Source organism: Lathyrus oleraceus, chromosome 2, assembly GCF_024323335.1.
Source record: "Lathyrus oleraceus cultivar Zhongwan6 chromosome 2, CAAS_Psat_ZW6_1.0, whole genome shotgun sequence".
NCBI classification, from domain to species: domain Eukaryota; kingdom Viridiplantae; phylum Streptophyta; class Magnoliopsida; order Fabales; family Fabaceae; genus Lathyrus; species Lathyrus oleraceus.
This window is the reverse complement of record NC_066580.1, coordinates 35,174,922-35,199,868: the sequence shown is the minus strand read 5'-3', so window position 1 is coordinate 35,199,868 and position 24,947 is coordinate 35,174,922. Positions and strand designations below refer to the sequence as shown.

Genomic DNA, 24,947 nt, shown 5'->3' with positions numbered 1-24,947 from the left:
TCAAAAACCACTTTTTGAAAGTAATAAAGTTGCAGAAACTCTTTTTAAGAAAACACTGACCGTTTTAAACACCCTTATCTCAAACTCTCGCTCTGTTGACTTAGGTTATACAATTAAACCCGAATGCTTAACTCTCGTCCTCACATTCAATCTTTAAAAATACTTTTTGGAAAAGGTCAGAATTTAATTAACTCTAAAACTTGCTCTCGCCCTGATCTAGAATTAATGCCTAATTTACACTGTCCAGTTAAAACCTCAAACTCTCGCTCTATTGATTTTAACTTCTTTATGTCTTTTACTTTTGTAAAAAATCTTGTTATTAAACCTGTAAATTGAGACCGTAAAAAGATTGATTTTAATTTTAAGTTTAATTAGACCGACTTAGTCTTGATCCCTTATTTCGCTTACTTTACATACCGATATCTAGGCGAATTAGCCAGACATGCTAAACAAACAGAAATACATATCATGCATAAACAGACTCATCACAGGCAGATAATATAAATAAATAATAAAACAAAGCATTAAATAATGATTAAAGAACCTGAATGCGTTAAACAATAGTCTTGAACACTCCACCACAAGCCGGTAGGATTTGTTCTTGGATTCTTCAATTAAACAATAAATTAAACCAAGGAAATAAAACTAGAATCTAACGTAAGGTTAGATCCGATAAAAAGTTACACAATAGTTTCCGGTGTAGAAACTATTATGCGAAAAATATCTAAATGCTAAAAAGGGAAAGGTAAATTGCAAGGGAAAAAAATGTAGAACTTGCAAAAGAAATAAACAAATAAACAATGTTAAGTTGCTGGAAAAGAAAATTGCAGAAGCGTAAAAAGAAAGAAAATTTGAAAAGCTTCGGCAGCGTGAGCGTGGAAAAACCGAGGAACCCTTTTAGGTTTTTGAAGTAGCTATTTATATTGGTGTTGGTAACTGCTTTTCGTTTCCCCAGGGTCTTCAACGTGGCTAAATGCATGGCGTGGATATAGGACACAAACTCCTCAACGTCTCTTCAAGTCTTCTGAGGGCGTCACTTGCGCCAAAAAGATAGTGGAATGGTGTGACGCTCGTTACACCATGTGTGACGTCCGTCACAAGGCTGTTTTGTGTGACGCTCGTCACGCCCCCTGTGACGTCCGCCACAGGCACAACATTGGTTTCTTGTGCGCTTTGGGCTGGGCTTTGGCCTTTGGTTCTTTTTCTCTCCTTTTTGCACCTCCTTTTCTTCCATTTTTACTTGTGCTTCAAAATAGGCTACCTGAGACAAATAGGAAGAAAATACCACGTAATATCTTATAAAATGCAGTAAACCGAAATAAATAGTCATAGAATTTAATGGAATTAAGTCCTAAAATATGGTATAATTTCGTGTTATCAGACACATCATCCATGGTAATCGTCATCTCACCAAATGGAATATTAAATGAGGATGTATCCTTATACCATTACTTAACAAACACGGACAGTAGTGGAGAATCTAGTATGGTTAGCAAACACTCCACCAATGGAAACAGACCGACATCAACAATAATATGTATGACCTCATTAGGCATATGGGCATCTGAGAACTTGGTGGGAACCTTTAATGAGGCGTGGTCTTTTAATAATTAAAGTATAAACCATCACCTATTTGCAATTATTCATTAATAAATATTTAAAAAGCTTAAAATAATATATTTATATCTCTCCCTGCCATAATATAAATGCCATATGATTAGCATACGCGGTGATAAATGTAGGATCACTAGGCCCTCTAGGGAACCCACCATTTGTGTGTATATACGACTTTGTATCCGCCTAAGTCGTCACCTTTGTGTCAGACTGAGCCTTCACCTTTGTTTCAGCTTGTGGAGTCACCTCTACGTTAGTATGAGTCTCCACCTCATTGTCAGCCTTGGCTTCAACCTGAGTCTCTATATCCTCTTGAGCATCATATCACTTCCCCTTCCAGCTCTACCTTCTCTACACTGGAGAGTACAGGGTTCACGTGACTACTCAGTCATCCTCTTGTGAGAAATGGTGGGGACTACTCTACCTGCCCGGATATGTAAATCCTCTATGTCATTTCCCCATGCAAGAGAACTCTCTATAGCTTCTCTATCTGCCTGTTAGTCCGTCTAGAAGAAATTTTGTCGTCTCTTCCTCTGGCCTCATACACTAAAAAAAAAGAAATGTGAACCACCGAATTTTTGAAAAATCCAAAAATAAACATGGTTTTACCGAAATTTTTGAAAATACGGCTACCAACAACCTCTCTTACCAGATATTTTGAAATATCTGGTATGCACGTATGCATTTTTATCGGGCATGTCAACAATTCCGGTAAAAATGCATGTTGTTTATTGGGTTTTTCAAAACTCTGGTATAATTGCATGTAAATTATGGAATTTTACCGGACATTTTGAAAATGTCGGTAAAAAATCATGGTTTTCCTAAAAATGTGGTATGAAACTTAAATTTACGATAAAAAAGAAAATTTTTAATAAAAAAATGAGTTACTTGTAAAAATACGATAAAAGACTCAAAAAATGCGATAACTTGTGCATCTTTTGAAAAGTATCCGGAAAAAAATAAAATGTGATTTTTACTTTTCTAGGACAAAGGGTATTATAGTAAAAGCATTGGGGGTTCCAAATTAAATTTTAAGAAATCCTCTAAATGGTGGGTACCACTTAGGGGTGAGCCCACCCAACATTAACAACTGATGTACTGTATTTGTTGTCTACTAGTAACATAATTAAACTAAATTCTTAGAGTGCTTGGATTCAAGTTTGTGTTTTTTTCTGGTAGTGTTTATGTCTTGGTAAATGGGTGCCCTTTAGAGGAGATCAGTATTTAAAAGGGGTTGAAGTAAGGAGATCCTATATCCCCTTTATTTTTCTACTTATGGTGGAGGGGCTTAGTGCTTCTTTGAAGAAAGTTGTATTGGTTAGAGTTATGGAAGGTTTTAAGGTGGGATCGGGTGGGTTAGAGGTGACTCATCTTCAGTATGCAAATGATACATTGTCGGTTAAGTTTTTATCTATTGAGAATCTTTTGACTATTGAGGAAGTTCTTAGAAGCTTTGAGTTTGCTTCGGGGCTCAAAGTGAACTTTTCTAAGAGCCATTTATTTGGATTTAATGTGGGAAGGTCTTTTTCAAGTTGGTTGAAGGCTACTTGCACTTTAAGGCGGGTGTTCTGCCTTTCAAGTATTTAGGGCTTCAAGTGGGTGCAAATCCAAAGAAGAAAGGTACTTGGGTACCTCTAGTCAAGTTTGTCTATGAGAGGTTATCCACCTGGGGGAATAGATTTGTGAGTTAGGTGGTAGGTTGGTTCTCTCGAGTTTGGTACTGAATTCTATTCCAGTGTTCTTTTTATCTTTCATGAAGATGTGTGTCTCAGTTTGGAAGAAGCTGGTTATTATGCAAAGGCGTTTTCTCTTGGGAGGTTTCAAAGGAGGAGCTGAGGTTGCTTGGGTTAAGTGGAAGGAGACGTGTAAGGCCAACGAGGCATGGGGCTTATGAGTGAGAGTTCTAAGACTAGAAAATCTTGCTTTCTTAATCAAGTGAAGGTGGAGGGTTCTCCAAGGTCATCTATCGCTTAGGAGTAATATTGAGAAGGATAGTTATGAGTCTCATTGTTTTGGTTCCCCGTTGGGAGGGTGTCTCATTGGTGGATAGGCGTTTTTCTCCTTGGGTATCCTCCAAATCTGGAGATCGACTGGTTCACATCTTCATTTCTTAAGTTGGTTGGGGATGGCCAGAAAACTAGGTTTTGACATGATTTTTGGGTGGGGGATACCCCATTTGGGTGTATCTTTTTAGAGGTTATTTCTTGTCTCAGAGCAGAAGTCTCATTTGGCGAGTCCTTTGGGTTCTTGGGTTGGGGAGGTTTGGGTTTGGAGTTCTGTGTGGAGGAGGTATTTTTGAGATCGGGAAGAGGAATTTTTTAGGGTTTTCTTAGTCTTATTTTGGGGGTTGTTATGCGTGATCATGAAGACACCTGGGTCTGGAAGCCAGATCATCCTAGGGGTTTCCTAGTCAGTTCAACTTATGGTGTTCTTTTGGCCTTGTCTGGGGTCAGGGAAGGTAGATCCAAGAGGGTTCTGTGGAGTCTCGTGAGATTCAGAAGAGCTAGGTGTTGTCCAAAATGGTTGTCTTTTCATGGAAGCTGATCCATAACAAATTGTCGATTAGGAAAAATGTTGAGTGGGAAATTGTGTTCGGCTCTAGGGATGCTGATTGGGTGGTATATGTGGGGCAGGTAGAGTCGAATGATCATCTCTTTGTTTTGTGTGAAGTTATTTCGGGTGGGCTAGTTGAGGCCTCTGCCACCCTAGATTCGAGGGGTGTTTGAGTTGTTTCAGGGTTTATGTCATGGAAAACAAATATCATTAGGCTTGGTTTCGATATGGAATTCGGTGGTCAGGACAATTTTGAAAATGTTGAATAAATTGTTTTTTATCCAAAAAAGCTCTTCAGTTAACCATTGGATGTCTATGATCATTAGCTTGGCGTGCAAGTGAGTTCAATCTCATCCCTGTTTTTTTGGTGTTTCTCTAGTAGACTAGGAGTGAGACCCGCTCGAGTGGCTTAACATTTAGGGGTGTGTTTGGGTGGTCAAATATCCTTCTTTGTATTGTGTTTGTGTGCAAATGGTCATATCTACTTTCCTCCAACTCTCTCTTCAAAGGTCGTTTTGTCTGAGGCTTCATGTTGTCTTTCGGATAAGCGGTCTGGTTGATTTGTGTTATATTAGTTGCAATTTTTTTTTTCTTCCCAACTTTAGCCAGAAACTTCTCTTGCACATTTCTAATGCTCTTTCTCTTGTTTGAATTTTCTATTATAGTTTTTTTGTTTTGTTTTTCTTCCCCGACTTTAGTCAGGATCTTTTCTTGCACACTTCTAATGCTCTTTCTCTTTTCTAGATGTTCTTGTCCTACCGTGTGTATTTTTAGTATATGATTTCTGTTTTGTTATTAAAAAAAAAATCACAACTATTATGCTAAAACAAAGTTAATTAAATATTATTTAATCGGAGATCGATTATGAGAAACATAATTGGAAATTATTAATATAAATTTAAAATATATTCTTGTTTAATACTTATTCTTTTTTTTTTGTCTAGTAGGCTAATAACTAAAATTGATCCATTTTAAAATTTTAAAAGTGAACAAGTAGAATATTGCAGATTCTAATCTATGCTCTACAATTAGACAATAATTATCCTTCTTTACTATATACACAAATAAGAGTTAAAAAAACATTAGTTGCTATAAAAGTAATTCACCCATATGTTTACTTGGTAGATATAACAAATTATGATGATAAACCATCAATTTAGTTTTAAAAATATCATTCTTTTTTTAATTTAATTCCTAAATGATATACATGAAAAATAATTCTTATATAAATTCATCCAATCCATTAGGAAAAGAGATTATTTTTAAATGGAAAAATAAGTAAATAAATATACAAAATATAAGAAATAATTTTATATATATCCATATATATTGTTTGAAGAACATTACAATAACTCTTGGTTCTAAAATTCTTACATAAACTTCATGCTTTCAAAAAAATAACAGCATGCAATACAATACTATATTATATTACTAATAAACATGTAAAATGTCCAAACAAACCTACATGTAGAGAAAATAACGAATAAAGAAATTGGAAAAATAGTAGAAATATCACCATACATTAAAAATATTACACTTTGATAATGATATTAATAATATCATTATTATCATTTTGCTTCTTTCTTTATCATATCTTCTTCTGTTTTCCAAACAACATCATCCAAACTTGTTGACAGTTTCTTGTAGAACTGCATAGGGTTAAGCAAATGGTTTCCATTAGATTCAAAATTGAAAACATGTGTCTCGTCGCGCCTACAAATTTTACTTTTTTGATTCATTGAATAACCGGTGTATTTGATCTTTCTGAATAACCGATGTATTTGATCTCTAGAGATTAGATATATCAGTTATTCAATGAATACGAAAAAAAGAAATTTTGCTTATAATAGTGACCAGAAGGAGGATCTATACACCGGCCGTATGAATATGTTTCACACTCTTAGTATAGTTCTTAATCATGATTTGACGCATCTGTAAAACTTTTTATACTGTCAATCAATCACCGCGTTATCTATACTATTTTTTTCGGTAAGATATGAATAAAGAGACAGAAGTAAACCTTATGAAACTCCAATGTATCTCCTTTAGCTTTCCTTAATTCAACCATGTGAAGAGAAGGTGCGACTTGAAACACCTCCGTCGCAACATTAAGGTTTCCTTTCCTTCCCGCTTTCGAATTCGCAAGCCTCATCTGCAGGTAATAGTTTGTTAGTTTCACAAAAATACCATAAAATTTCGAGCAAGGTGTTTGAATAAGAACGGCTTACCTTGAAGTTTTTCTTCTGCACATCGAAGCCGAGAGGTTTAGCAGCTTCTTCGATCTTGTTGATTATCACGTCGGCCGAAGATGTCGATGTAAACCTTGTTTCCCTTTTAAATCCCTGTAACAGAAAGTTTAACAAAAGGAAATGCTAGTTTACACGTTCGTCGCAATCATGAAACGATTTCGAAAGAATCTTATAACGCAAAGTTTCGAACCTGTTCTATATCAAACAAGTTTTCGAGGTTGAGTCCTTTCGACATGGAAATCAATTCAAACGCATTCATCGATGTTGGCTGCTCTTCTTTCTTTTCCGTCACATGGTGCTCCTGAATATATAGACAGAATACTTTACGATACAATGCTCGAGAATTTAAATAAAATGATATACCAAAACCGTATCTAAAATTCTTTATCGTACTGCTGAATCTTTAAAGACGGCTTCTACATCATCGAGGTTGGTTTCGCCAATCTCTTCAAAAACCGGAGGCTTATAGTCTTTCTTAAACCATTCATCTTCCAAAATCTCGGCAATTGTGATACGCTGCCATATAGTCAAGGGAAGTCAAATTCGCGGACCGAAATTTAGCCATTTAGTACATTTCGGCAATTCAATTTTACATGATAATCAAATGTTGTTTCTTACCTTCGTAGGATTGGGTTCCAAGATTCGAGTGATTAATTTCCTTGCACTGAAAGAAAGCCATGGGGGGCAAGTAAAATTGGCAGACGAGATCTGCGGATCAAGAAACGGAAGTCATAAAACGAAAACGAAAACAAATGAAAGAGTAAAATCGGAAAAATAATGTCGAAATGTCACGCGCACTCACTTTTTTATACAGTTCCATAAGATTAGGATCATCAAAAGGTAAGTAACCGGCAACCAATACAAAGAGGATCACTCCGCATGACCACAAGTCCGCATTCGCTCCATCATAGCCTCTATCAGTAAGAACCTGTATATGTAACAAGAATATATATAGTTAGAAAGTGAATCGAAATATATGAACTTATGAATTCAAACAACAAAGAAGCATGAAATAATGCAGCGTTTGTTTGTTTGCACCTCTGGAGCAACATAATTCGGAGTTCCGCATGTTGTATGGAGAAGTCCATCGTCCTGTAAAGACAATCGTTTTGTAAGATATGAATCAACCATCACGATGCATGGAAAGTTCATCGAGTATAACAACCAAGAAAACTAAAATTCAGAAACAACGAATCGCGCTTGCTTACCCTAACTTGCTGGGAGAGTGCACTCAACCCGAAATCGGAGACTTTAAGATCACCATTAGAATCTAAAAGCAAATTTTCTGGCTGCACAAAGTTCACAAATAACAAAGTAATTTACGCTAGAGCTTTTCTCAAGATTAACGATTTGGATAGATGTATGATAGAAGTTGATCTATCAGCGTATATAAATGTCTGACAAATAGCTCTTACCTTAAGGTCTCGGTGATAGACACCTCTGCTGTGACAATAATCGACAACGTTTATAAGCTGCTGGAAATACCTACGCGCTTCACTTTCACCCATCCGTCCATGGTTTACCTTCACATCAAAAAGTCCATTAGAGCATATACAACATTTTTTCCACGTAGATTGACGATGATGATAATCACAATGACAATGATGCTTGCATAAGTAAAAATGCTCACAATTTTGTCGAAAAGCTCCCCGCCAGTCACAAACTCCAATACAATATATATTTTTGTTCGACTTCCCATGACCTCGTATAGTTGAACAACATTAGGATGCTTGATTAACTTCATCGTAGCTACTTCCCGCTTGATCTGCAAAAACACATTACAAACATGTAAGAGACTTCACTTCATCGATAAATTATCCTCCAACTTAAAGAAATTACTTGAAAACAACTTATAAACGTGTCACGAGTTGTTTCCATAAGCTATCTCAAACAATGAAACACGTGCTTTAATCAGCAGATAAGCTCAAATAAGTCAATTCAAATCACCTGTTCAGCCATCTTGTGTCTCAGAACTTTCTCCTTGTCAATAATTTTGAGAGCCACGGCTTCACCGGTCTTAGAGTTCCTTGCGAATTTCACTTTCGCAAACGATCCCTCCCCGATTGTCCTCCCAACCTCGTATATGCCGACTCTACGCTTAATTTTTGGCTGACTCATTTCAACACCTTCTATAAAGCTTCACAATAAACAAAACTTCTGCTCAATCATAAACAAATCCAAACCTGAAAAACACATCAGAATTCAGTTCCTAACTAATCAAAAAACCAGAATTCACCTTGAATATGAAACAAACACACAAAATCTCAAACTATAGACACAAGATTTGCATAAAAACCATCAATGTTCAAAGTTAATTGAAGTTCATAAGTTCAAAACCATCCTAAATTACTCACAACAAAAATCAAACATCAAACATCAATCACCCTCTACAAAATAAATTGGTTAGGAAAAAAAGAACACTAATAAGACCCACCTCACCCAAAAAAAAAAAAGGACTCTTCAAATCACATACACAAAAGGGTACCCAAAAAAACCTAAAAATTCAATTTTTAAAAGGTAAAAAATTGAACTTTATAGTAATTTTGAAGAAACAAACAGAAAAACAGCTCAGAAAACCAAACATAACCCAAAGGGTTGCTGAAAAAGAAACAACATAACAAACCCATAATTTTTCTTCCCAATTTCATTAACCATTAACCATATGAGAGAGAGAGAGAGAGAGAGAGAGAGAGAGAGAGAGAGAGAAATACTTAAGCTTTGAGAAGATATCTGAAAATTTGCAGTGGAAGGTTGATGATTATGTGAAAAGTATGAAGAGTATTGGTTTGGCTTTTGATTATAGCAAAAGGGTATAAAAGAATTTTGAGACAAGAACCACCAATGAAAGACACAACAACCAGACAAATATTTTTGTTGCCTAATTATGCATTTTCAGCAAAGAATTATGGGAAAAAAGCTTCAGCGGTTACACATCAATGCTTATCACTTTTTCATCACCATAATAAAAATAATATATAAAAATAATATTTTTCTGTGAAAAATAATATTTTTCTGTGAAAAATAATATTGACAGATAGGAAAATCTTTCTGGGGCTGTTTTTTCTTATCAGTATTGCAAAATCATAATTGTTGTGTGGTCTCAATGTTTCTTACAAACTATTCCTTTTCACACTTGAAAACAAAACCTTGAGTTAAAAAATGATGTGGTGCTGAATTTATACAGTCACAAATATTTTTATTTTACTTAACAAATTAATTCAAGGAATAAAAAAATTTACTTTTTGTTCAAACTAGTTTATTCTTGATGATAGAAAAGTTTCAAAAGCAATAGGTAGTTTTAAGGAACAACATGAGAATTAAGAGCATTAATTTGGATGAAAATGTTTTACTTTATAGAAGTAGCTATTGACTATTAAGAAATATGATTAGGTTTAGGAGATTGATATCCACTAAAATGTTCTTAATACTCTCCTTCAATATAGCAACATGTCTAATTAAAATTTCACTAAAAACATGCTATATCATCCATTGTGTGAGAATTGTTTCTTACAATCTTTTTAGAAAAATCTAATGAAACAAAATCATGAGAAGAAAAAATAGTGTAAGGTATTTTTAGTTTAACCTCTCATGGAGAGAATCAATCATCTCTGAGATAAAGAATGTTAATCATCTATAGAATTCTCTAAATTTTATTAAAAGTTTAATGGGCATGTAAAAAAAAGTTACCATCAATCTACTAAATCATCTAAATTGTTATAAATTATACTGGTATAATTAATCATCAAATTTATTAACTTAATATTTTATTTTAATTTTTAATTAAAAAATATTATAAATCAGTCTCTCCTATTTGGTCTGTTGCGTCAATTTCTAATAAAAAAAAGAATTAATTCTGGTGTCGTGGATAGAAAGGTCACTGCTACAAATCATAATCAACCTATGTAGTTAAAAATTAATAAATTGCTTAAATTATAAAAAATTTGTTTTCGAAGAACTCCCAATTTTAACTATATTTTTTTTTCTTCAGAAATTGACAAAAGAGATCAAATATAATAACATAAGTGAAATTAAATAATTAATTTATAACATTTTTTTAATTAAATAATTAAAATAAAATATTAAATTAAGTTAAAGGACTAAAATATATTGGATTATAATTAAAATTATATTTACACCATTACTTATCTCCTATTTTCTCTTTGTAAATACTTTTTAAATGATATATTTGAATTTTTAAATTTTTAAGTATATCAATATTAATTATTTCTTCATGATATATTTATAATTATGTTATAATTTTTCTTTAAAAATAAAATTGAAAAAGCAAAAGAATTAATTATAAGGAACTCACTAGCACAAGGCATACCAGGAGAAAATCAAACAACTAGAGTTCTGCTAGAGAACTAAAATTACACCAGAAATAGCCTCGTGACTTCTTGTTACAAGCAATAAAGCCCCCACACACTAGACTACATTTATTACACACCAAAACTTCAACACAGAATAGCACCCAGTACAGATTTCGTGCTCAACCATGATTACCAAGCATTCTTGCTCCATAAATGTTTTGAAAGCGGATGATATTACAACAATGAAAGAGATTGAAAGAAGAGAGTTTTTATATAGCTTATGTACAAAAGAATAAAACTAACCACTCTAAATAACTTTTAATAACTAACTTAAACTAAATTATAGTTATGTTGATATCTTCCCACAAGTTGGAGTATGTATGTTACATAGTCCTTACTTGGACAAACATAAGGTAAACAAGAGAGCATGGAGTGGTTTGGTTAAAACATCTGTAATTGAGAACTAGAAGGTACAGGGAGAAGATGAACTAACTTTAATTGCTACTTTTCTCGAATTACATGGCGGTCCAACTCAATGTGTTTGCTACACTCATGAAAAGTAGGATTATGAGCAAGATAAATTGCAGACTTGCTGTCACATACATTGAAGCAGAGGTAGAAAAATTGATGCAAAAATCGGCAAAAAGATAGCATAACCATTATATTTCACAAGTCAAGGATGTTAATGCTCGGTTATGTGACCTCCACTCATATCCTCGCATCCTGGCTCTAATCCATGCATGTCTCATTCTTACTTCTTTCGATTTAATTATTATGAATGTGTGTTGTACATTTTATGTTGTGTTGCCACACCCCTAATTTACATGGATTACTCTTGAGCTTTTTTACATTGAGACCATTTTATCGCTTTATTTGTTTATGATTGTTTTGTTTAGGTAGTTTCTAACACAAAAGATCAAAAATAAAAATAAAAACTCGATCCAAGGTCGAGTATTTTCTCAAAGACCAAATAAGTCAATCATTTCAAACCTTCCATTTATACCATTCCCGATTTCTCAAACTTTTCATCTTCAACCATTTTCAAGCTCTCCAACCATTTCATTCAAACCATTTTGCAATATTTATTCAAAATCTTGATCCAATGTCAAGCTATTTTCACAATGAAAATAAAAAACACTTAATGCTTATCAAAACACTTTCCAATAAAGATGAAAACGGAACGAGGTGGATACCGCGAGCTCCTGAGACTAAGATTTGAGATGGATATCTTGTCAATCCTACCCCTCGTCATCATTTAAAACTGTTAATGCGATTTTTTCAAACATTTTCTCAATCAAATCTCAAAACATCTAAGAGATATCAAACCTTTTTGCAAATAAGATAGAAGCGGAACATGGTGGATACCACGAGCTTCGGAGACTAGGATTCGAGATAGATATCTCGCCCATCCAAGCTCTCGCCATTACTCTAAACACATCCAACATATCAAACTCTTTTCTCGCCGATGTGCGATTGATCCTCAAAACCTTTTCACAAACAAAAGGTCTTTTGTCTCGAGACGATGTCAAACAAAGATTCATCCACAATCGTGTGAGTTAAGATAAGTGACATTTTCCCGTGAATGTTGATTTGTAAATTCATCCAATGTGATGCAAACGTCTGCTCCTCATCTGTTTTGGGTATGTAATGTTTTCCGTCGATTGACACAAAATAGATTTAGCTAAAATCAACCAACAAACAAATATTTTCTACCCAGAACTACGTAAGCCTTGAGTTTTCTATTGCATCCAGAGATACGTAGGAGCATGATTTGTAAATCTTGTCAGACCTATTAATAAAAAATTTAGGTTTAGTTCCTTTCTTCGCACATTAATAAAAAATCCAAAAACATTTTTCTCTTTTCTTTTGTTCCTATTCTTTCTTTCCCTCTTAATAATTCGATAAGCCTAATATTTCTAAGCTAACACTAATGTGTACAACTAACCTAATGGTTCTTGTTGGTACAACAGATGTTAGGGATGCTAATACCTTCCCCTTGCGTAATCGACTCTCGAACCCTGATTTGATTGTGACGACCAATATTATTGTCGTTCTTTCTTAGGTTTTATCGATATTTCCCTTTTCTTTTTTAGGAATAAATAAAGTTCAGTGACGACTCTGTTCAGACCATCCCGCGAATGTGCAATTGCGCTTTACAAAGTCGTGTTCTCACATTTTTCGAGGTGCGACACTCTTCCCTTTAATGCTAATGTTACTCGAAGTTTATGTATTTTAAGTAACAAGAAGAAATCTTATTGTTCTTTTGAGCGATCCAAAGCTCATCTTGTAGGTAATGATGCAAATCAACAATCTGGTGTTGATTGTGGTGAAACGTTCAGCCTCGTTGTCAAACTGACCACTATTTGCATGGTACTTAGCATTACATTATCTAAGTCATGGTGTCTTCATCAACTAGATATCAAGAATGTTTTTTTGCATGGAAATCTTGATGAAATAATGTATATGCACCAGCCTCTTGGATTTCATGACCCATAGTACAATGAGCATGCTTGTCTCCTCAAGAAGCCTCTTTATGGTCTCAAACAAGCACCTCGTGTCTGGTATCAAAGATTCACTAACTATGTTGCCTAGTTAGATTTTTCTCATAGCTTATCTGGTTACTCTTTATTCATTTATCATTATGGTACTGATACTGCTTATATCCTTCTATATATGAATGACATAATTCTCACTACTTCCTTTGATGCTCTTTGTGACTCTATTATGTCTAAACTCAGCTCTGAATTTGCTCTAAAGGATTTAGGTCCTCTTAGTTATTTTATAGGAATATATGTCACTAAACATACAGGTGGTCTCTTCTTATCTTAAAAGAAATATGCAGAGGAAATTATAGAATGAGTATGTATTTCCTCTTGTAAGTAATCACCTACACCAATCGACACTAAGACAAAACTCAGTGTATCTTCTCGAAATCCATAACATGACCCAACAAAATATTGAAGTCTTGCAGGTGCATTGCAATATTTAACTTTCACATAAGCTTATATATCTTATGCAGTACAACATGTATGCCTATTCATGCATGATCCTAAAATGCAACATATGTCATCTCTAAAGCATATTATTCAGAATATTCACGACACTCTTGACTTGCTCCTTCATGTGTATCCCTCTTCTGTCAACAAACTAGTAGCTTACATTGATGTCAATTAGGCTAGTTTTCTAGACACCATGTGATCCACCTCTGGTTATTGTGCCTATCTTGGTTATAATCTCATCCCATGGTCTGCCAAGCGCCAACACGCACTTTCTTGGTCAAGTGAAGAATCCGAGTACCACGGTGTCGCTAATGTTGTATCTGAATCTTGTTGGATTAGAAACTTGCTATTATAACTACATCACCTCGTAACCACAACCACTCTAGTCTATTGTGATAATGTGAGTGCATTTTATCTATCTGGCAACCCAGTTCAACATCAGTACACTAAACGCATCGAGATGGATATACATTTTGTGTGTGAAGAGGTGGCTCGCGGCCAGGTACGAGTCTTACGTGATCCTTTCCAGTACCAAATTGCTGACATCTTCACCAAAGGACTTCTGTTGCAACTCTTTGATGATTTTCGTGATAGTCTCAACATTCGTAAACCTCCAGTTTCGACTAAGGGGGTGCATTAGACTATTATTGTATTATACTAAGATTGTACATATATCTATTTATAGAATATCAGTGATTATATAAGAATCTATTTATGGAAATAATGGATTGTAGATAACATTGATTAAATGAATGGAAAAGGCAATGCCTGAGATTCTTACAAGGATAAACAAGATTATGATGACCAAAGAGAATGTCTCTTTTAACCAATTCATCTATAGTTGGAAGCCTTCTTAAGAGAAGCCTCCAAGCAAAGAAATGGATATTGCTTGGGACCCAAGAATTCCAAATTAAAGCTAAAGCAGATGACAACTTAGCATTCATAAGCTAACTTGAAGAAGAAAGAGCATCGAGTAAGCTGATTTTGCTGAAAAATCGAAAAATTCCTGTCGCGACGCAAAAAATACTTGAGCGTACAAACGCTCGAAATACAATAGTGTCCCCACTGAAGTTTATTTTTTATAGGTAAAACATCTATAAAAGCCTAAAAGAACAAAAAGATGGTCATCGCAACCAAATTCAGATTTAGGAGTCGATTATACATGGGGAAGGTATTAGCACCCCACACATATGTTGTACTTAATGGGAACCTATTTGTTAGTTTTGTGAATAAGAGTGTTATAATATGATAGTTGATTTCTTCTAATTAATAAAAGTATGAAAGGAAAAAGACTAAAACAAGTATTTTATTAATATGTTTGACGAGACGTTAAATCTCGTCCATACGTATCTTCTGATGCAATGTGGAATTCAAAGCTATGTAGTTCTTTGTAACAAATGTTTATGGTTTTGTTTATATTAGTGAATGATGTTTAGGTTGCATTCGAACAGTTAAGCGTTGCTTGTTCGTCGCACATGGGCAGATTTAAGCGGTTGCTTGTATTGTGTTGGAATGGATAAAACATCATTCGTTTGTGAAAATGTTTGCTTAGTCGTGCTAGGGAGGAAAAAATAGATTTGATGAGTTGTAGTTACTTTTAGGTGGAAGATGAGTATTCGAAAGGAAAGTTATACGACTTGTATCCAAATACTCGGGGAAGAAAGAGACTTGCGCCTAATTAATCCTTTTTCATTTAATTTTATTGTGAAATATGTAAGGTGAATTGAGTCATGATTCCTTAAGGAATACAAGTATCCAAAAGGAAAGTTATACAACTTGTATCCAAATACTCAGGGAAGAAAGAAGCCTACCCAATTAATCATTTTTCATCCACGAAAGAGTGAACAAAATTGGGTTAATTATTGTATTTTGGGATGAAAGACGAGTACTCGACAGACAAGTTATAGGACTTGTATCCAAATACTCGGGGAAGAAAGAGGCATACATCCAATTAATCATTTTTCATCCCTTTTTGATTGAGAAAATAAGTTTCCAAATTTGGTTAAACTTTGAGAGAGTGACATGTATTCGAAAGGCAAGCTCTACAGTTTGTATCCAAATACTCGGGGAAGAAAGAGGCATACACCCAAATAATCCTTTTTCACTCTATTTAATTGCCAATGGTTTGATATGGGATCGATTAAGTCGTGAGACGAGTACTCTAAAGGCAAAATATATATCTTGTATTCAAATACTCCGGGAAGAAATAGACATACACTCAATTAATCCTTTTTTATCTATTTGATTAAGAAAAATATTTTGAAGTGGTTGATTTGATGGCAAAAGTGATTTTTGATTAAGTTGGGAAAGCGACTTGATGTTACTTTGAGTTTGAAAATACATTTGATTTTTAGAAGTATAAAATATTTATCTTATTCACTTATTAATAAATTAATCAAATAGTTATCCAAATAATACCAACAATCAAATAGTAAAAGTAAATGAAAGGGGTGATTGATTCACATGAGAGATTGAAACAAAAATAAAACAATGGGCTTAAGGCTCAATCTCAAGTGCATTAAAAAATAAAGAAAAAAGAAATATGGGTGTGAAACTAAGAATGGGGGTGACGCGTTGGCCCAATAGTGGAAAGGCCCACCTCATATCACATAAATAAATTATCAAATAATTTATAAAATGCTATAATTAAATAAAAACAATTAAATAAATTAGGGACGTTATAAATACTGCTTGACCAAATGCCTAGCCTAAAGCATGTAATGACCTCAACTTTCAACACTTGTCATTTTCACCTCAAGCCTCCTTTTGAGTTGGTTCTTTTAGAATTCAATTCATTGCAATGAGATGAACATTTGGCACAAAGAATATCACAAAACACATGAGGGAATATCATTTGGCCTAAGCTCAAACATGGTGTCATGGACTCTGCATTTCACGCATGACCTATAACTTGTAATCATCCAAATCTTCACTTGGGACCACCAATATGTGTAGTGTGGAGTGTAAAACGATCAAGTTTCATGCCTAAGTCACACTTTTCACCCTTGTTCTCACACGAGTTGCAAATCACGAAATTCCAACTCCATTCACATAAATTCAGATCCATTTCACATGTGCGAGCTCTGTAACACCCCGATAATAATATGGTAATTATTTAAATTAAGTTAATAATATATTTATTAATTTAATTAGATAATTGGATTATTATTATTATTATTTTGGAATTATTGAATTATTATTTTATTGGGATAATAAAATAAATTGGAAAATATATAAGTGTGAAATAAAGAAAAAGAGCCCATTTGGTAAAGAAAAGGTTTTCACGTGAAACAGAGAAGCGATTGAGAAAGAGGAGAAAGGGCAAAGAGGCAGAGCAAGAGGAAGAAGATTGGAGAAGAGAAGAGCTTGGAGCTTAGAGATTTCCGGATTAACTCAGGTAAGGGGGGTTTATCGTCGTTTAATGGGTATTATGGGTTAGCATGTAATGGGTAGTGATAAACCTTGAATTGACCCTAATTGGGATTGTGAATGCTGAAAATGATGTTGGATAAACTGTGTTAAAAACTGAAATTGAATCGATAATGGTGTGTGTCGTAATCTACTGGACGTATAGCTTTTTACGGAATTGGAATCGGAGGTCCGGAAGTCCTCTAACGGCGGAAAATGCGGAGAATTCTGCATTCTGCTTTGTGTTAGCGCAGGAACTGCTGTTTTGTCTGCGTTAACCGGTTAACCCAGGGTGTTAACCGGTTAACACTGTTACGAATTGAGAATTAGTGGTGTTTTGCCTGCGTTAACCGGTTAACCCCGGGCGTTAACCGGTTAACACTGTTAAGTTTTGGGCAGTAAGCGTGTTTTGCCTGCGTTAACCGGTTAACCCAGGGCGTTAACCGGTTAACGCTGTTGCAGAGTGGAAAAATTGTTAATTTAAATGTTGTGTGCCTAATTGGTGGTTGCCTATATCAGTGTGTGATATGGTAGGGATTATTTCCCGCTGTTTTGAGCAGTATAGGTATTAGTAGAGTGTGCTAATACTGTGTTTAATTATTTGACATGATATGATGTGTTGATACATGTGTTGATGATGTATGATGATATGCATAATGCTGTGAATATATATATTATGCATGTATTTGTGAATGGACTGTTGTATGGCTTAGAGTGTGAGCATCTGTCCCTTGTGAATTGTTGTTGATGTTGCATTGCTAGATGATTAGCGTGCATGGCATAGCCTATGAGGCTGTAGCTAATTCCCATGGTGAGGAATTAGTGAGTGAATCATTGTGGATTTGTTGTTGATGTTTGCATGCTAGATGATTAGTGTGCATAGCATAGCCTTTGGGGCTGTAGCTAATTCCCATGGTGAGGAATTAGTGAGTGAGTCACTAGGTCTCAAATGAGTGGGACTAGTGAGCTTAGTAGCCGTATCTGGATTTGATCGGTGAGCTTGAACTATATGTTCAAGAATAGTCGGTACCGCATGTGTGGAGTCTCATTGCATAAATTATGTATGGCGTATAATATGAATGGATGTATTCCAATATTATATGTGTGTGGTGTTGCTATTGAGTATGAATATGAGTTGTATTGGTGTTGAATATGATGTTTGAGTTGGTGTGCCGTTACTGAATGTACGAATACGATTAGGGTGATTAATGTGTTAAATTACTTAACATGACATTATATTCTGTAATGCTTATTATATCGATTGAGGAACTCACCCTTACAACTATTTTTCAGGTAACGAGCAATGAGTTGAGTAGAAGCTAATACTTGGAGTCTAGTGTAGTCTCCTTAGTGGGTCATGCTCTGATAGATGTAACATCGGGATGGGATGTTTTGAATATTTTATTGATTGGTTGTAAACCATTTTACATGTAATATGTTACATGTTTTGAATGATAATTTGATTTCTATCCGCTGCGTATTATGCAACTGTTTTATTTGATAAATAAATGAGCATGACAGGCTACTTTGATGAATAGTGTGAAATGTTGTGTGACACCCTTGGATGCATAATTACTCTGATTTATATATGTTGTTATTTTAATTAAATATTTGGGGTATTTTAGAAGGGTGTTACATTAGTGGTATCAGAGCATAGTCGGTCGAGTCGAGTCGTAATTATTCTGTTTCCCCTGTACGGGATAGGTGTTGTGTAACCCTATCAGTACTTATTGTTTTAGCTTGTTGGGTTTTCAAAATAGAGATGGCTGGAAGAGGTAGAGATGATGCTGCGATTGCTGAGGCTCTGGGTATGCTAGCTGGAGTACTTGGAGGGAATCCGAATGTGGTGGGAATGGGAGCTGCTCGTCAACTGAGTGAGTTCCAGAAGAACAATCCTCCAATGTTCAAAGGAGCATACGATCCAGATGGCGCTCAGAAGTGGTTGAAGGAGATCGAGAGAATCTTCCGAGTGACTGAGTGTGCCGATAACCAGAAGGTCAGGTTCGGTACGCATATGCTGTCAGAAGAAGCTGATGATTGGTGGGTTGCTACCCGCACTGAGTTGGAAACTGCTGGGAATGCTGAAATCACTTGGGCTGTGTTCAGAGAGAGATTCTTGAGGAAGTACTTTCCAGAAGATGTCAGAGGAAAGAAAGAGATAGAGTTCTTAGAGTTGAAGCAGGGTAACAAGTCTGTTACGGAGTATGCTGCTAAGTTCACAGAGCTGTCGAAATATTACACTCCCTATAATGAGGCTGCTGGAGAATTTTCGAAATGTGTGAAGTTTGAGAACGGGTTGCGTCCCGAGATCAAACAGGCTATTGGATATCAGCGGATCAGAGTGTTTTCTGACTTGGTTGACTGTTGCAGGATTTTTGAACAGGATTCCAAAGCCAGAGCAGAGAGCTATCAACAGAGGGTTGATAGGAAAGGCAAGAATCAGAATGATCGTGGAAAACCGTATGCAGCTGGCAAAGGTTTTCAGAGACAGAGTGGGATGAAGAGGCCTAGTGGGGGAGACTCTAGTGCCCCTGCTAAGTGTTATAGATGTGGTCGGGCTGGACATCGTGTCCATGAGTGTACCAGTGCTGAGATGAAGTGTTTCAAGTGTGGAAAAGGTGGTCATTTGGCTGCAGAGTGTCGGTTGAAGACTGTAACTTGTTTCAACTGTGGAGAGTTGGGTCATATCAGTCCACAGTGTCCTAAGCCGAAGAAAGAGAATCAGTCAGGAGGCAAGGTCTTTGCCTTATCGGGTTCTGAGACTTCTGCAGATGATCGCTTGATCAGAGGTACGTGTTATATTAATGGCTTTCCTCTTGTAGCTATTATCGACACAGGTGCTACTCATTCCTTTATATCTTTGGATTGTGCTGTGAAACTTAAGTTAGAGATATCTGAGATGCTTGGAAGTATGGTGATTGATACTCCTGCGAAGGGTTCAGTGACTACTACTTCAGTTTGTTTGAATTGTCCTTTGAGTATTTTTGGTAGAGACTTTGGGATAGACCTTGTGTGTCTTCCACTAGTGCAGATTGATGTTATCTTGGGAATGAACTGGTTGGTGTTTAACCGAGTTTCTATTAACTGTTTTGATAAGACTGTGATATTTCCTGAGATCGAAGAAGGAAAGAGTTTGTTTCTATCAGCCAGGCAGGTGAATGAGGAAGTAGCAGATGGGGCGGAGTTGTTTATGCTGTTAGCGACTCTGGAGGCTAAAGATACACTGGTGATTGGCGATCTAGCAGTGGTGTGTGATTTTCCTGATGTGTTTCCTGAAGAAGTGAATGAATTGCCGCCAAAGCGTGAAGTTGAGTTCTCGATTGATTTGGTACCTGGTACTAGACCGATATCGATGGCTCCGTACCGTATGTCTGCTGTTGAGTTAGCTGAATTGAAGAGTCAGTTGGAAGATCTGTTGGATAAGGAATTTATTCGTCCGAGTGTGTCACCGTGGGGTGCACCAGTGTTATTGGTTAAGAAGAAAGAAGGTACTATGAGGTTGTGTGTGGACTACAGGCAACTGAATAAAGTGACGATCAAGAATCGGTATCCTTTGCCGAGGATTGATGATTTGATGGATCAGTTGGTTGGTGCGAGTGTGTTCAGCAAGATAGATTTGAGATCTGGGTATCATCAGATACGTGTGAAAACTGAGGATATTCAGAAGACTGCTTTCAGGACAAGGTATGGACATTATGAGTATTCTGTAATGCCTTTTGGTGTGACTAATGCGCCTGGAGTATTCATGGAGTATATGAATAGGATTTTCCATCCGTACCTAGACCAGTTTGTTGTGGTGTTTATTGATGACATTTTGGTGTATTCGAAATCTAAAGAAGAGCATGCTGAGCATTTGAGAGTGGTTTTAGAAGTTCTACGAGAAAAGAAGTTATTTGCTAAACTCTCTAAATGTGAATTTTGGTTAGAAGAGGTTAGTTTTCTTGGTCATGTGATTTCAAGAGGTGGTGTTGCTGTTGATCCTTCTAAGATAGAAGCGGTATCTAAGTGGGAAGCTGCGAAGTCAGTTTCTGAGATAAGGAGTTTTCTTGGACTTGCAGGTTATTATAGGAAGTTCATTGAGGGATTTTCTAAGTTGGCGTTACCGTTGACGATGTTGACTAGAAAGGGACAAGCGTTTGTTTGGGACTCCAAATGTGAAGAAGGTTTCCAAGAGTTAAAGAGAAGGTTAACTAGTGCTCCTATTCTGATATTACCGAGTTCGTCGGAATCATTTGAGGTTTACTGTGATGCTTCATTTCAAGTAATCCATATATGGACTTGAGGTTGATTCAATCTTCTTTGATTCAATCTTCTTTGATTCAAACATGTTGATAAATGATCATCTAATCATTTTTTACACTTTGAATCAATGATAGGTTATCCCTTATTGAGATATATGTTCGGGTCCCTTGATTTGTATGATAGTGAATCCTAATTCAAACACTTGAGTTAGCTCTCACTTTTGACTTTGTTCATTTACCTTCTTATTTTACTTTGACCATTGTGTTACATGTTTTAGGAAGTTAACTTGTGTTAATTCTCTAACATGTCTGACACATAAATTGTTATTTCCCGGTCTCAGATAAGTATGGCTTCTACACAAGTCTACTTACGATTGCTTAACATAGCACTAAATTGTTCTTACACATTTAATTGATTGCTATCTCTTTATCATCTATTGACTTTTTGCCTTAATTTTATTGTCATTTAATTCTTGTCATTTAATTCAAGTCATTTACTCTTATGCCTTTACTTTATGCAATTTACTTTTATGTCCCATTCATCATCTCACTCCATACATGATAAGAGGTTTAATACAACGAGGCTCCCTATCACATACAAGTGTATAGTCTTTTACTCCACCTAAATCTTGCACTCCACCTGAATCTGAGTTTGGTTCATCCTGTTGTTGGGATACAATCTGTCTTGGAGTCACTGGTGGCTCCTTAATGTCCACCCGAATCTTGTTCTGACTATACTTTTCTACATCAGTACCTTGTACAACTACCACATCTGAGTATTTCAACATTGATTTCTCGTCAAATATAAAATCCCTGCTGACAACCACCTTTTTCTTAATTGGATCCCGTATCTTGCACCCTTTCACACCTTTATTGTAGCCAATGAAGATGCACTGTTTTGACTTGGGGTCAAGTCTAGACCGATCCTCACTGGAAATATGCACATATGTTGGACACGCAAAAATCATCAAATTACTTAGATCGATGTGGTTACCTATCCATATCTACTATGTACTTTTCCATCCAATGAAGCTCGTGGTGATCTGTTGACTAGATAATATGCCATATTTAGTGCTTCTGCCCATAAACCTTTTGAAAGACCAACATTCAATTAAAGGCACCTTGCCTTCTCTGTCAGAGTCATGTTCATCCTCTATGAAACACCATTCTATTGTGGTGTCTTCCTCTGAGAAAAGTGCCTCTAAATTCCATTCTCCTCACAGAAATGCATGAACTTCTTGTTCGTGTATTCAGTTCCATTATCAAACCGCAAATACTTTATTTTTCTCTCTGTCTGGTTCTCAACCTCTGCCTTCCATAGTTTGAACTTGGAAAAGACCTCAAATTTATATTTCATGAAATAAACTCAGACCTTAAGAGAAAAATCATTAGTGGATGTCACAAAGTACTTGGAACCTCCAACAAAGGGCTCTTTTGTAGGGCCCCATACAACATAATGGACATAGTCTAAGATTTCATTGGTCTTATGTTTCCTGGTCTTGAAACGAACTCTACACTGTTTCCCAATAACACAATACTTACATGATTCAATTGTGAAACGGCGAACACCCTTCAGCAAATTCCTCTTATGTAGTTCCATTATCCCATGTTCACTGAGATAACCCAACCACATGTGCCATAGTTTGGTTGCATCATTATCAGTTTCAACCGATTCTACATCACCCATAATTGTGCCCCCTAACAACTTATAAATGTTGCCTACAGTCCTCATTATCGTCATCACTGTCATTGCACCCTTGTTAACCCTCATGATGTCTCTATCTCTATCTGATCGAAATGAATAACCATTTGCTTCAAGAGTACCCAGAGAAATCAAATTCTTCCTCAATTCTAGAACATAACGCACCTCACTCAATATGAGCACGCCACCATCATCTAAAGAAATTTTAATTTTCCCATTTCCAGTGATGGTACAAGTTTTATCATCACCCAAATAGACAAAACCAAAATCACCTCATTTAAAAGATTTAAACCATTCCCCGTGCGGCATCATATGGTAGGAGCATCCAGAATCAAGAATTCAGGCATTAGTGCACTTTGTAGATGAAATGCAAAGAAAATCCTCTTCACTACAGAACCATCAGATTGAACTACATTTGTTGAACTACTATTTCCTGACTTGTTTGGACAATCCATCTTCCAATGGCTAATTTGCTTGCAACCATAACATTATGCTGTTTTTCTGTCCTTGGACTTGAACCTCTTTTTCTTTCCAGAACTCACCGCCTTGCCCTTGCCTTTGCCACGATCTTGACCTTTATTCACAAACAAACCTTCACTTGAGCTTCTTCCACCTTCCTCTACACTTTGACAATATTATATGTGTTGTAAAAGAGTAAAAGAAATAGAATCCAGCGTGATTGTTTCCTTCCCGTATGTGAGAGTGGTCACCAAGTGATCATAAGAGCTTGCTAAAGAGCACAACAAAATAATGGCTTTATCCTCATCGTCAACCTTCACACCAAACCATGTCAAATCAACGAAGATGTTGTTGAAATCGTTGACATGAGCCTGCAAATCGCCTCCTTCCTGTATCTTCAGCTATAGAGACGCTGCTTCGTGAACAATTTGTTCACGAGCGTCTTGGACATGTATTGATTTTCTAATTTTACCCAGACATCCTTCGTAATTGTGAGGTACATGATATGATTCATCACGTCATCAGAAACGTAAAGTCTTATCAAACCTGCGACATTCTCCTTCATCTAGTTCCAATCAATGGTTATGATGTCTGTCGATTTCTCATCACGAAGTGCCTTCTGTAAACCTTATTGAGGCAACAAATCCTTAACCCTCCTTTGTCATAAATAAAAATTGCTCGTTCCGTCGAACCAAGTCACTTTGAATTTCGCACCTCCCAGATTAAGCGTCATCTGATACCAATTGTTAGAACAGAAAAGTGAATATAGATAAGAGTAAAGAGAAACACACGAAAGATTTGTTCACGCAGTTCAGCCAAATTGCATACGTATGCGACTATAGAGTAGCTATAGTTTCTTTTATTTATGTCTTGTGAATTGCATATAGACTACAAAACCCTGATACCTAATTTCCCTCAACAAACAATTATCTCTATCCATAATTGTCTTAGCAATATGTGTTATGTTCTCGATCTATAGTTGTCTCAATAACTCATAATTATTTCAATAATACGAATTTATTTTAAACATCTCAACAATATGAATTATATTCTCAATAATTATCTTAACAATACAATATGAGTCATACTCAATATTTATATTAATAATTAGTATTAAATAATTAATTATTAATTGATGTATAAAAAAACCTAGTGGACCTATTCTATTAGAATGTCAGTTTCATAGTTGATTGCCGTGATGCATTTTATATCTCAAATTCCGATCTGTGGACACAGAATTTTAATGAACTCTAGTACCAATTTTATTTTAAATTGATGTCCAGTAAGGTATTTATTATATTTGAAATAATTCGGAAAAAAATAATAATAATGTGTGACTAAAAGAGACCTATAGATAAAATAATGAAGAGACGAAATTATTAAAAGAAACGAGTACAATTTTATATTGGTTA

General features: G+C 35.6%; 1 protein-coding gene across 1 annotated transcript; it reads right to left on the bottom strand.

Annotated features, from left to right (window-relative positions):
- Nucleotides 1-5,465: 5,465 nt before the first annotated feature.
- LOC127117895 (CBL-interacting serine/threonine-protein kinase 3) lies at nt 5,466-9,381 on the bottom strand. Its single transcript, XM_051048021.1, has 13 exons — nt 9,128-9,381; nt 8,364-8,599; nt 8,047-8,181; nt 7,832-7,939; nt 7,625-7,705; nt 7,455-7,508; nt 7,219-7,344; nt 7,035-7,124; nt 6,810-6,932; nt 6,607-6,717; nt 6,396-6,509; nt 6,188-6,319; nt 5,466-5,816 (listed from the first exon to the last, which is right to left on the bottom strand). Exons 2-13 carry the CDS (start codon nt 8,532-8,534, stop codon nt 5,736-5,738), a joined length of 1,326 nt encoding a protein of 441 aa, XP_050903978.1. The 5' UTR covers nt 8,535-8,599; nt 9,128-9,381; the 3' UTR covers nt 5,466-5,735.
- Between the last annotated feature and the right edge of the window lie 15,566 nt (nt 9,382-24,947).

Coding starts and splice junctions, on each gene's coding strand:
- LOC127117895 (XM_051048021.1), bottom strand. CDS start 8,534: ATGAGTCAGCCAAAAATTAAGCGTAGAGTCGGCATATACGAGGTTGGG. Junction 7,706..7,831: donor TCTATCACCGAGACCTTAAG/GTAAGAGCTATT, acceptor AACTTTGTGCAG/CCAGAAAATTTGCTTTTAGA. Junction 6,510..6,606: donor ACTTGTTTGATATAGAACAG/GTTCGAAACTTT, acceptor TTTCTGTTACAG/GGATTTAAAAGGGAAACAAG.